This window comes from Heterocephalus glaber, unplaced genomic scaffold, assembly GCF_053883595.1.
Source record: "Heterocephalus glaber isolate CG9 unplaced genomic scaffold, H.glaber_assembly_v1.0 deba00001608, whole genome shotgun sequence".
NCBI classification, from domain to species: domain Eukaryota; kingdom Metazoa; phylum Chordata; class Mammalia; order Rodentia; family Bathyergidae; genus Heterocephalus; species Heterocephalus glaber.
In genome coordinates this window covers 30,751,951-30,765,892 of record NW_028258379.1, presented here as the reverse complement: position 1 = coordinate 30,765,892, position 13,942 = coordinate 30,751,951, and the positions used below count along the sequence as shown (strand labels likewise).

Here is a 13,942-nt window from a genome sequence, read left to right as displayed (position 1 = left end):
TCGGAAGTCCCCTATCGTTTGCTTCCAAGTCTCGGCTCAGTGGGTTCCGGCTTCCCAGTCAATTCTACTTTTCTACCTCCTGCAGCTGTGCCTGTCATGAGTTCAAATCCCTCTCGTCCCAGTGCTATCTGCTCCTCCTTGCGCCCAAGGGCCAAGCTGAGAGTGCGCGCGCCCCACCCCGCCCTTTCGGCCCGCCCGGGGTGGGGAAGTCAGGAGTCTGTGCCCGCCCCCCCAAACCTGCCCAGCCTGCACTTGCCTGCCCAGCGCCTGCAGCCAACGTGCTCGCTGGCTGCCGAGGACGTCAGGACCGGGCTCCCCTCCCAGCTCAGAGCACTTGGCCCTGGCAGACGCCCCAAGATTGTTGTGAGGAGTCTCGCCAGTTGGTGTAATCTGAACCAGCTGTGTCCAGACTGAGGCCCCTATTTGCATTGTTTAACATACTTAGAAAATGAGGTGTTCATTTTTAACATTCCTCCTCCAATTGGTTTAATGCTGAATTACTGAAGAGGGCTAAGCGAAACCAGGTGCTTCCGCCAGGGCTGTGCAGCGGCTCGGAGCACCCGGCTCTCCCCAGCCCTTGCCTCTGATCCCCGCCTGGAACAGGGTCCCCGGGAGCCCCACCGGCCCGCGGAGCTCCTCTGAGCGTCCGGCCGCCAGCTCCTTCCTTCCCCGCTGCCTCTTCTCGCCGGGCATCTTGGACATGCCCGGACTAAGAAGGTAGGTTCTTCTCGGCAGGGTCTGGAAACCTTACCAAACCCTGGTGGGTGGAAAATGTCTATGGCTGCGATTCAGGCGGTGTCAGGGTATTGGGAAAGGCATTGCTAGTGATGCAATGACATTGTTAATTATAAAAAGCTGCGCCTCTGTAATTTCCATCTTGAAGTTGCTTTTGAGTTGATTTTCTAACAGTTTCAGAAGTCAGCATCAGAGAGCAGAGAGAGAGAGAGAGGTCTGCAAAAAATCTCAGTGCTTTATTCCTCTTTTTGGAAAGGACGTCAACTCTGTACACAGTGGGTTTTTTAGTATATTTTTTAAATTGGGGAGATGGATTATTAGCAATTGCTTTGCTGCAACGACTGCTGGACAAGCAAACGGATTTGGTGAAGTCGTGGGCTGGATTTGCTCTATGTCTGTGTGGGATTCACAAAGGGTATGGGACCCAGATGTTTCAAGCCAATGAAAAGCGGGGACCACAGACAGAGATACATGTAAGCAAATGTTTTGCTCTTCTTTGCGGAAATTGCAGTTCCGCTCAAGGAATCCTTAAACCTTGCAGAACTTGAGCTACATGACATCTGTGCAGCCTTTATCTTGCAAAAGCTTGGAACACAAAGGTGCTCTATACAAATTAACCGTGCGTGCATGTGTGTGTGTGTGTGTGTGTGTGTGTGTGCGTGTGTGTGTGTGCACGCATGCTGAGTACTAAGCTACAATAATGTTGTCCTAGGTCAGGGACCCACACGTCAATGACAGTCCAGATATTTGCTTGATCTCCCTGGCTTTCCTCATATTTTAGGATGGTGCACAAAATGGGTGAACCCACCTGATTTAGAAAGTTTCAAGGACCAGTTTGGGGCATGGACTCCCTTCCCTCCCCAGTACTAATGATAGTTGGTTCATTTTTGGCATTTTCTAGGGTTTTCCTGACAAGGTGCAGCTATTCGTGATGCTGTGGGACCCAGAGTGCCTGAGTATTTTTTCATTTTGGAAACCCTCCCCAGTAGCCTGGAGCTTATTTGGGCCCCAGCACAAGGCTGTGGTGCTTCCAGGAGGCTGGGCTTGGGGCTGGACCATCCTGGGGCTGCCTGTGGCCAAGGGGAATGGGGGAGAAGGAGTAGGGGGAGAGGCGGGCTCAGCACACCCTTTCCACCAGGTCTTGAAGTCCACTGCCTGCACTCAGCCTGTTCTGTCTCCAACATAAACGAGACAGGATCTTATAACCATCCCAAAGGAAACTTCATGTGAAGAAACAGGAAAACATTGAAATTCATAATATACAGACTGGAAAATAAATTTGTTATTGTTCTTTCATTCCTTCCAGATATAATTCTGGCCGTCGCAAATATCAAAAAAGCCCTAGGATTTGGCTCTGCACTTTATAAGGTCAGAGCTGTCTCCAGGGTTATAGAACCTGGCTCACACAGGCGCTCAGATGAAATGAAAACCTGTGGATGCTCGAGGTCTTGGATCTTTGGACTGGAGACTACATGAAGGCAGTGGATTTGCATGCGCTGACACCACATTGGGCTCTGTTCTCCCTGGATGTCACCTTCGCACTGGATGCTTCAAGTATCCAAAGTTGCTGCTCCACATGAGCCAGGTGGCATGGGTGTGAGTGGGTTGTGCAATCTGCTGAACACTCCTTGTGTAAAGGAAGGGATTATAAAGTCCTGGTCCACATTAGCAGTCACCAGCTCCTCAGTCCAGCCTGGTCCCCAGGTCCACTACCTACTGATGAAGCCCCCAAGATCGCTTTCTCCAGGAAGTCTTCCCTAACCATCCTGTCCCCACCCCTAGCCTAGCTGTCCTGGCACCCAGGGGCATTCCTAGCAGTGCTCTTCCCAAAGACCCTGATTCCTGCCACTCCCCAGCCAGCTCAAGGCGGTAGTGATTCGGTGATAGTTTTGTAGCTCTTCTGCCTAGTGCCATGGTACAAGCAGGAGTTGCTCAGATCAATTGATATTGAATGTAATAATAATAGCACTTGATAAAGCTCTGCATTGGCGTAGATTTTGAATTTTTTTACATCTTATCATTTTGAAGCGTGCAGTTCAGTAGCGTCATATGCATTCACTATGCTGAGCAACCAATCTCCAAAACTCTTTTTATCTTGCAAAACTGAAACTCTGTACCCATTAAACAATAATTTCCTCTTCCCGCTTTCTTTGCAACCACCATCCTGCTTTCTGCTTCTATGTGTTTGACAACTCCAGATACCAAGCGTGAGTGGAATTCTACAATGTTTGTTTGTTTTTCTGCGTAGCTTATTTCACTTAGCTTAATGTTCCAAAGGTTCATTTATGTCGTATCATGTTTCATAATTTTCTTCCTATTAAAACCTGAATTTTATATATATATATATATATATATATATATATATATATATATGGTTTGTTTAGTCATTCATTCATCTGTGGACATTCACATTGTGTCAGTCTTTTGGCTGTTGTGAATAATGGTGCTGTGATCATGGGTGCACATATATCCCTTTTACTTCTTGTTTTCAGTTCTTTTGGGTATTCCCAGAAGTAGACTTGCTAGATCATGTGGTAATTTCATGATTAATTTTGGAGGTAACTATGAATGCACCAGTGTTACATTTCCACCAACAGTGCACAGGGATTCCAATTTCTCCACGTCTCTCCTATCACTTGTTATTTTCTATGTGTCTTTTTAAATGGTCACTTTAATGGGCATGAGATGGTACAGACTTTGTGTTTGTGGAAGGATCTCAGTGACCACAGTTTTATCAATAAAAGCTTGGGAGAGGTGAAGAGCTGAATCACAGGTAGCCGCAGAGAGGCTTAGTGGCCCGTGGGTGGCAGCACTGGCCTGACCCAGTGCTGGCTTCTCCTCCTGTCTCCTGCTCTGTCCTCTCTGGGCTGTGCAGGTTCCCCGGTCTCTTCCTCCACTGGGAGCTGAGGCTACACTCTATAGCTGGCACAAGGGACTGCTCCATCTGTTGATTGGGGATTCTCACCTGTGGGGACTGAGGGCTCAAAGCTCTGGGTAAGTGACTTCCTGTGACCCTGTTCTTCAGTGGAACTCAAAGTGCCTCACATTCACATTTTCCCCTTTCCGTGGTTGAGGGCATGATAGCTTGTCTATTCTGTAATTATTTCAAAATAGAGATGCTCAAAGACCAGGCAGGTCTCCTACCTAAAGAGGAAAGACCAAGACAACAGGTCAGACCCTTGTGCATCTCATAGAGTTTGGTTTGGACTTTTTTATTTTGGGGAGCAGCAAAACCCTTTATTAAAAAAGTGTAACTTAGAAGAGGCAAGCTTTGCTAGGTATGGTTAGGGTATCTGGAAGGCCCCTTGGCTTCTCCACCATATTCCCTGTCCTGCCATAAATACACAGTGAAGTCACCATTAAAAATACAGAACAGGGGGCCGAGGATTTAGCTCAGTGGTTCTGCCATCTGCCTTGCAAGTGCAAGGTCCCGAGTTCAATCCCCAGTATCAAATAATAATAATAATAATAAAAAATACAGAACAGGCCCAGTGTGGTGGTGCACATTTGTAATCTTGGCATTCTAGGAGGCTAAGGCAGGAATATAGCAAGTTCAAGTCCAGCGTAGGCAATTCAGTGACTTAGACTCTGTTTCAAGATAAAAAATTTAAAAGGCTGGGGATGCAGCCCAGTGTGAATGCTCTGGGTTCAATCCCCAGTTACACACACACACACACACACACACACACACACACACACACACGCACGCGCGCAAACATGATAGCATGAGATCCATGCTCTCAAATATACCTTGGGATTTACATTCAGTTTCTTACTTTCGCAGGATACTCACCGTTACCTTTCTGGCTCTCTGTCTTCCAAGTCCTGGGAATGCACAGGTAAGATTTTATTTTAAGTTAACCAGAAACATGTTTATAAAAACTAGAAAAAAGGAGTCCAGCCATGCATTTTAGAATCACAGGGTTGTAGAGGTGGGAGGTGCTTGACCTAATCAACCTAATTGGAGCTCTTCCTTGTATAGAGAGTATAGCAGAGGCTCAGAGAAGTAGAAACTGGCCCAGGTGAAGTTGTTTCTAAGTGGCAGTACCTTGACTTCCAGTTAGAAACTTATTAGATCATGCTGCCTCCTTTGTGTCTCTCAGGAAGACTTGATTTATCTGCAAAATTAAAATGTGTTGTCATGTTTCTGGATGACAGCGCCCCCGGGATCCCTGCATATGGCTTCCATGGGTCTGTGTGTACTCAGTTCTACATCCCCTGTGGAAGCAAGTGAAGCGAGGAAGCAAAGGTTCCAGACATCCCAACATGCTTTGCTAGAGGATTCTGCTCCAAACTTGGGAGGGAACCCCTGGGCTGGGACAACTGGAGGAGGCAGGCCAATTGAGGACAGAGGACAGGTAAGGTTAGGCTGGGACTGAAGGTCAGCCCTTGAGAACTGTAGGCAAAATCTTGAGAAGGATAGCAAAGAATTTCCTATCTCAGAGAGACCTTGCAGTCTTCAAATCCTGCCGTGTGGGGAACAGATGAAGATGTCTAGGCCCAGGGAGGGCAGTGTCATAGGGTTGTGTTCACTGTATGAACACATTCACTTATATTAACACATTTGGTCTTTATCCCTTAGGAAGTATTATTGTTCCCATTTTACAGATGGGGAAACTGAGGTATAGAAAGCATATGCAATGAGTAGGGGCTACACTGGGAATCTGAAGCCAGGTTGACCAGTGGATCTGAACCCACTCCACCACTGAGTGGCAGAGCAGGGATGGATCCTGGATCTCCTGTGCTTTATCCCATAGCCTCCTGCCTCTTCTGTTCCCTGGACTCTTGAACCTCTCCTGCAGTGTAGACCAGATCCATCATCTCCATCAATCAACCACAGCTCAGGGATCCCAGATTCTGAAGCTGGAGGAAGACGTAGAGACAGGAGCTGTGTCCCACAGTCAGACACTGGGCTCATTACTATGAAACTCCAGGGTCCAGGGGCTTCCCAAGGCCTCCATGCCTGTCCACTCTCCAGACATCTTTTTAAAAGTGCATAGAGCTGTAGTTCAAATTGTGTGTGAAAACCACTGTCCTGTGGGGTTGCAAGACCTGTCTCCTTCAGGAGGCTTCTTCCTGTAATTCTCCTATTGAGATTGAAATGGGTGAATTTCAGTGGGTGGCCCTAGTTAGAAAACTGACTTGACCTGCAGGCAGCTTTTATTGTATGTCCAGGACTGAGCATCAGGGAGAGATTTCATAGAGGACAAAGTATTTCATTGGTACTAAGCAGGAGGGGTTAGATTGGACCTAAAGAAAGAATCCTTGCCCTTAAAACTTGCTCTTTCCATCCTTGGAGAGGGGATGCAGATGTACATTGTACATATCCAATGTCATCATTGCTGCTCTTCTTATTAGAGCATCAAAAGGCCCAGAAACCACCTGCTCGAAATGGGGCTGATGAAGCAGGAGTGCAGGGAGTTTTTAGAAAAGCAATGCTAAGTGTGAGTGTAAGAAACTTTAAGAGAACAAGTAGGAATTATAATACAAGTGTTGGCATTATGAATGCCTTTTCTCTCTGCTCCATTTCTCAAACTTTCTCCAATGCAGCTATGGTATTTTTAGAGTAAAGAAGTAAGTGCAATGACCTTGTGTGTTTCTTTTCTCTCCTTCCCTGCAGCAACAATGCACTAATGGCTTTGACCTGGATCGCCAGACAGGACAGTGTTTAGGTACGAGTCATGCAGATCCCTTGCTGGGGTGGGATGTTTGATGCCAGCCCAATCACAGAGCTATGTCTTTCTTGGCTGTTGCCCACTACTGTCAAATCTGTATTCTCCTTCCCCATGGAAGAACAAGGGTGAGATGGGGAGATTGAGACCAATGAGGCCCTTGTATTGATCACCTTGTTTGTCCTGAGCACTGAATAAGCACTGTGAGAGGTCAAAGAATGGACCCCTATCCCCACTGAGCTTCCCTTCAGTATCATTTTCCTAGCACTACTGTAACAAGTCCCCACAACTCAGTAGCTTAAACCACACACATTTATGGTCTCATTGTTCTATAAGTCAGAAGCCCCACATCAGTGACCAGCCTAAAGGCCACACATGGGCAGAATGGCTTCCCTTCTTGAGGCTTGAACGGGGGACTCCATTCCATTGCTTACGAGGTGACTGGCAGGAGTCAGTTCCTGGCAGTTGGAGATGGAGGTTCTGTTTCCTTGATGGCTATTGGCTGAGGGTCTTTGAAGCTTCTAGAAGCTGCCCTTCCTCCTGGCTGGAGGTCCTTCCTCTGTCCTTAGAGCCATCACATCTCCTGCTTTGAGTCTCTTCTTTTTCTTTCAGAGCATCTCACTGACCATTTCTGCCTCTTGAACTTTCAAAGACTCATGCGATTCCATTGGGTCTACCCAGATAGTCCAGGATAAACTCCCAATCTCAGTGCCAGGAACCAGCAACCTGGATAGCATTTCTGCTGCTTTAATTCCCTTCACCAGGTGACAAAACGCGTTGGCAGGTTCCAAGGATGCGGAGGAGCCACTGGGAGGGGGGCATTTACTTAGCATACCCTCTAGGTGGGGAGAGACTTAGACAGAGTGAGCCTTGGGACAGGTTGAGGGAATGAAGTCACTGCCAAATGGAGGTAAGACCAATGGACTACGCAAAAGAAGAGGACAGAGTGACACTTTGTGTCCAGGGTCAATAAAGAGTGGTAGAAGTCACATTTGATTTGGACACAAGCTGGGAAGAACAACATAAATGAAGACCATGGGTGGAAAGAACTCTCAGAGCACAGAATAATGAGTTGTTGAGAAGCACAGTGTGTATGAAAAGAATAAGGTAGCTCTATATTGCTGCCCTGCCCCACACTGGGGAAGTATTTAGCTTTTTAATTACAGGTATTTGATTTAGGCCAAGTCATTTGTCTTCCCTGAGCTCATGTCAGCTAAGACACAGAGGGGCGAGAGATGTTTTGTCAGGATAAAACCTTCCTTGGGGAGTCTGAGCCTATACTTGGATTTAAGTACAGCACTTTGAGGAGGTGCCCAGGCACCATGAGTGGGGACAGCAGCCTCCTTTTCTGGTTCATCAGTTTTAACTCAACAACTCTATCTAGTGCACTCTGACTCTTAACATTCCCCTTCCCCAAGGTGGGAGTTGGTGTGAGCTTCTCAGTTGAGGTAAGATGGTGGGATAAACCGTCAGGGTCTAGTCCTCTCCCCCTAGCCCCTGGCCCTCAGGACCAGCACACGGAGCCAGGTCCACTGCTCACTGGAGCCAGAGTTCAGGTCTCCCCTGTCTCCAGCAAGGCCACCTCTCCCTTGCTAACACAGATAATGGGACACACCCTGATTGAGTAGGCCCAGTGTGTGGGCACAATGAGAACAAAAGAAAGGCTCTGTAGCTGCTTACAATTCCAGCACTCTGGAAGGCCCAGAGAAGAGGATCATGGGTTCAAGGCAAGCCTGGGCAACTTAGGAGCTTAGTATCTCAAATTTTTAAAAATTAAAAAGGGTTGGCATATAGCTCAGTGGGAAGGCCCTGGGTTCAATCCCGAGTACCAGAAGAAAAAAAAAAAGCCTCTGCTTTCTTAGCAAGTTACTAGCTCTCTGCCACTTACTGGGTTACACAATCCAAAGCGCTCTTTCTCCCCTTCCCACTTGTTATCTGGAATAGACGTGACAATAATTCTCCAGCCCTTCCCTGTGTTTTCAGACTTCTTCATTTGCTATAGTCTTGTAAGATTTTAAAAATACATTTGCTTGGCTTTCAAATGTGCTTCATCTAAAGAAAATGATGAAACAAATGGTAGCACAAGGTTTTGTGAATGTGGTCGACATCGTGATGGTGGTACTTGAAGGAGTGGTGTTTTGGTGACATCAGTTGCTTTGATTTGGTTCAGCCAGTGTTTGGGGGTGCCTGCCGTGGGGCAGCACTGGCTGGAGCACAGGCTGGTAAGTAGGTGTGTGGGTCCTCTGAGTCGCTCTGCTTATCTGTGTGCATGCTCAGTGTGGTCAGGGGCACTGACGCTCAGCTTTCTGTGGCCTCTGCAGATGTGGATGAATGCCGGACCATCCCCGAGGCCTGCCGAGGAGACATGATGTGTGTCAACCAAAATGGCGGGTATTTGTGCATACCCCGAACAAACCCAGTGTATCGAGGGCCCTACTCGAATCCTTACTCAACCCCCTACTCAGGTCCATACCCAGCAGCTGCCCCACCAGTATCAGCTTCAAACTACCCCACAATTTCAAGACCTCTTGTCTGCCGCTTTGGATACCAGATGGATGAAGGCAACCAGTGTGTGGGTGAGTAGCCTTGTCTTTCCTCCCTCCCCATTGTACCGGTGGAGGCACTGTCTGAATCCGCACATCTGCCCCAGTGGGTGTTAGCTACCAGGCAACACACCACTGGGACAGGGGCCTCCTTTCTACACACTTATTTCACTCTTGCAGCCAGAGTCTCTGGTCCTCTCCTGCCTTAGGAGATGAGTTTGCTGCTTCCTTCCTTGTTCTCCAGAAAATGAATTTGTTTTTTCTTTATTTCTTTCTATCTTTCTACCTACTTACGCATCACCTATCTATTTATGTACCTAGTTCAAATTTTCTCAGCTAAATAACAGATACATTTGGTCGAACTTGCTAAGTGAATCCTAGAGAGATTTAGAAAGGGCCAGAGCTCTGTCTTCTGAGGTAGAGTGGAGCACGTACTCCTGCAGGGAAACCTTTAGGGCCAACACCACTGTTCTAGAGAGAAGTGGATTACTTGCAAGGGAACCAGTGTTCTTATGGCCAAAAGGAGCCTCATGGATGAAGCCTCTGGAAAGAACTGGACACTGTATGCTATGTGCCCCAGAAGAATTGGTAAGGGGTGTGACCAGTGCCCTAGGGAGCTTTAGATCCCATTGGCCAATGTGGCCTGAGGAGAATTACCTGGGATCCATCCTGATCCCTTTGGCTGTGGTCAGATCAAAGCCTTGTAGCTTTCTGCAGCTTTGGAAGATGGTCCAGGGTGAAGGCCCTCAACTTTTTTGATCTTGAAACCCATCTGGTAAATTTTGTTTAGCCTAGATCCCTATTTTGTACATATTTATAAATGGCATACATATCCTGTTATAAGGCTTGAGGAATATAAAGCACACATAATAGAAACTTTGAAAGAATGCGATAAACATAAATATAAACTGAAGTTCTAATATTTCCTTCCTATATCCCCAAAGTGTGGGAGGCCATTGGTTTACTTAGTGAAATTTTTGTGGGCTTCAGAACTCGAGTATTGGGCTATAACCAACAGTTATAAAGACTGTTGATGAAAACTTCTATATGTTCATGGAAATGAGTGTGCATTTCCATTTGGATACATGTAAATAATATTCAAACAAGTGTCCTTCAGATCTCCCAGGGAAAATTGGATACACTTAAACCCAAGGTTTTGCATTCTTACTAGTCTCAAAGAGTGTGGTTGCATGTTCAGCATATGGGGAATAGAGAGACAGACAGAAAGAGACAGAGATAGACACAGAGACTGAATGCAGATGAGGGAGCTGTTATGTCTACCTTGAAGGGTGACGTGGACCAAGGGAGAAAGCGGGGGATCCAATCAAGCCACACATTTCTGCAGTTTTGGTGACGAACATAGTACCATACTTCCTTATAACACACAGCACAATAGTCCATTGTAATCAAAAGGACTTTTTAACAATCATCAACTTTAGTCTTTTCATTTTATGAAAAGGGCAATGTGGACTCCAACTAGTTAGGTAATTGCACAGATTGGCTCTGAGTCCAGCCGCCCTGACTGCCAGGCTACATTGTCCTAACTGGATGACACGACCGCTCCCATTTGAAAGAAAATAATGATATCAAAAGAAAATGCAGAGATAGACAGAGGGGGAGAGCAATGCTGTTCTTTCAGAGGAATGGCACATGGGGCCACCTAATCTGAATCACCGGTCCTCCATGTTCACAGGTAGGGGTGAGAAAGGGGGTGTGATGACACTTCGGAGATGCTCCAGCTTTGGGGAGAAGTCTCAGCTAGTCATGGTGTGGAAGTTCTAGCTGACATCCTGGGCCATCCCACCAGAAACCTTGTAGAACAGTAGGCACTGCCTTGGGGCTCCCCAGAGTACCCCTCCCTCCCACACACCTCCTTCCAGGATTTCAGACCTTGACACTGAAGACGTGGCTGGGAAAACTATTCATCCCCTGCCCCTTGACGTCATACCACTTGAGGCTCTGAGCCTGTCACATGGGAGGTGCAGAGCCTTCATAATGGCCCTTTTGTAGGAAGAATACAATCTAGGCACCCTGTGAGGACTGGCACCAGGCCCATCCATTTCCAAAATGTTCAGCATTAAGCATTCTCAACTCCGGGTTCTTTCTGATTTCCCCTCACTCCACCCCACGGCTTCCTGACTTACAGAGGTCTTTCAGCCCCACCCACCAGGCTCCTCTCACCATGGTAGGAGGTGGCGACAGGGTCTGAGAGCTAGAAAAGTGATGAGAAGGGAAGCTCCTGCTATCCACATTCCTTCTAGGCTCTGCGGTGGGGCTAGGAAGCTGCACTGGCTGTAGAGCCAGGAAGTGAAACAAAGGATGTTGGGGAAAGTCTTGCTGCCCCAGAAAGAGAAGGTGATGTTTTCCAGGGTGTAGCTCTGATCATGTGGAGAAGCAGTGGATGAGCAATGTGTAAGCTGGGGAGAACTGGGAGACATCTCTGAAGCTTCAGTCACTTTAGGAGAGGAAGACAGTAACTCCAAAGGAGCCTTCTCCTCTTCATCAAAATAAAAATAAAAAACAAGAGTCGCAGCAGGAGCTCTAGTAATAATACCAAATACATACATAGTGCTCCTGTGCCAGGGTCTGTACAGAATAAATGCCATTAGTTCTCCCAGCAACCCTACAAGGCAGGACTGTTATTGTTCCTGTGGTACCAATGGGGAAGTCAAAGCACAGAGGAGTTTAGCAACCTGTGTAAGGTCACACAGAGAATGAAGGGCCAGCCTAGGACTTGAACCACTCAGGCTCTGGATGAGGAAAGTGAGGCTCAGTGGGGTAAATGTTTCTTCGTAGCCCCTCAGAGACTCAGTACTAAGCCAGTGTTACTGGCAAGTTGTTACATTCTTAAAGAAATTTTTTGTTCTGTAAAATTTTGAACCTGGGCAAAAGTAGAGAGGACATAGTAAGCATTTACCGACTTATCATCCAGATTATTGGCACAGCTCCAATCTCATTGTTCTTTGCTTTCTATTTAGCACATTAATTTACAGCAGACCCCCTTCATCCTTAAATCTGAGATGTAAAGATTCTTTACCAAAACCTCTCAAAATCAACCCCATCAAATCCACAATATGGATAATGATAATCCACATCACTAAACTAGTACAAGTCAACAAGAGGCATTTTTCATTATTAAATATCCACATACTTTCCAGATTTCCCTGATTGTCTCAAAAATACCATTTTCCCACCAGTTTGTTTGAATCAGATCTGAATAAGATCTACCATTTGCCTTGATTTTTTTTTCTTTTTCTTTTCTTTTCTTTTTTTTTTTTTTTTTTTTTTGTGTGGTATCAGGATCAAACTCAGGACCGCTCACTTGCAAGGCAGGTGCAGCACCGCTGAGCTAAATCCATGGCCCCCATTTGCCTTGATTAAGTCTTCATTGTCATTCCAACTGTTTTGTTTCCATCACCACTTCTTTGTTGATGATACTGAGTTATTTGTCTGGAGAACTGATCATATTTGAGATTTTGCTGATGGCCTCATGGTAATGGTAGATGACCTACTTCTCTGTCCCCTTTATGTTCTATAAACTGGCAGTAGGCCTAGGCACTTGATCCAGTTCTGGCTTAATGTGGGGCGAGGGGCAAACTACTTCATAGCTAGCATCCTTGTTCTCTTTCCCTCCTCATTTCCATAATGTATAAGAGTCTGCTTTGAAAAAGCAAAGGGTACCCCTTTCACTGCAGCTTACTTTTGCTGGGTTTTGAACATGCTTTCAAGGAAGCTATCTTTTCTCTCGTGTCCAATTAGATTATGCCCTGTTCCTGTGAGCTAGGCAGAGCTCTGGTTCCCCAGGACCTCTGAATTTCCTTCTTAAGCTCTCCATTTTGGGTTTCACTTTGTAAGTAACTAGACCTGGCTCTTTCTGGAACAACAATTGGCCTCAGGTTTGAGTCCCCAATTACCTAGATATAAAACAGGAACATTTGGGACACTTTTACAGATGAGGGTGGGAACAGGGACCCAAGAATCATAGCCTATGAGCCAAGAATATTTTGTGTCATTAAGAAAACTGGCAGCTTGGCTTGAGAGTGCTCAGCTCCACAAGAGTGGTGACACTCATGCCTGGGTGGAATGTGTTCCCCAGAACCTTGACTCTTGGGAGATCTGGATGGAGATCCAGACAGACGCCATTAACTTGCAAAGAGGAAAGGGCTACTGGAGGGGAATGTCATCATCCAAGTCCCACACAAAAGGCAAAGTCAAACAAACACAGAGTCCTGAGCCAGCCAAATAGCAACCTGGGAGAAGCATGGTGTGGGGTTAGCAGTGTTGGTGCTGAAGGTCAGGGAGTGTGGGGGTCTGCAGCTGAAATGCCTGGGCACCCCGGATTTGAACCCACACACAGTGACCTTCCCCACATGACATGTTGCCTCTGGGAACAAGTTCCCTGACTGTGGCTGCCACTTGTCTCTGCACACTGTTTCCCTTGGGGGCTCAATGTGTCATCTCTCTGGGTAAATGTGCCAAGTACAGGCTTTGCTAACCATCTTGGCTCAACAGCAAACTTAGGGAACTCTACCAGGTACTAAGGCTCATGAAATGTTTTGCAGCTGAGGGGGCAGTCTTTTACTTGAGCTGTACCCCACTAGGAACTGCAGAAATTCTTCTGGCCATTCGTGAAATTATGAGCAAGGTCTTTCTTCTCTTGTTGGGCCAGGGCTTTTTGTTGTTGATAGGGGCACCAACAGGCAGAAAGCAGCACACACAGGTCCTTTTGCATGGAGTTGGCCTGAGGCTTTCTCTTCAGTTATTTTTCCTGAAGGCTGGCCAATATTCAACCAATGTTCATTTAGCTCACTGGGGGTCCCAGGCTCTAGTCTGGGCACAAATCGGGTGGCTATGGGTCTTTCTATAGAACTTATGATCAAGGAAGAGAAATTAGATACATGACAAGCAGCTGAAATACAAGGCAGCCTCTAAGATGGTCCACAGAAAAGGGAGAGATAGGAAGGCTTCTACACTAGAAAGGGCTGCAACTTA

General features: G+C 46.7%; 1 protein-coding gene across 3 annotated transcripts in view; it reads left to right on the top strand.

Moving 5' to 3' along the window:
• The first annotated feature begins 269 nt into the window (after positions 1–269).
• Fbln5 (fibulin 5) overlaps positions 270–13,942 on the top strand; it is a 71,802-nt gene continuing 58,129 nt past the window's right edge. Inside the window, exons 1-4 of one of the 3 annotated variants that reach the window (XM_004837059.4) lie at positions 270–717; positions 4,520–4,574; positions 6,356–6,407; positions 8,729–8,983. In XM_004837059.4, coding sequence (XP_004837116.1) covers positions 701–717; positions 4,520–4,574; positions 6,356–6,407; positions 8,729–8,983 — 379 coding nt within the window. In that variant the 5' untranslated portion in view covers positions 270–700. Of the gene's footprint in view, positions 718–876; positions 1,209–4,519; positions 4,575–6,355; positions 6,408–8,728; positions 8,984–13,942 lie in introns of those variants that run through there. The other 2 variants (XM_087195490.1, XM_004837058.4) reach the window with 2 other exon arrangements.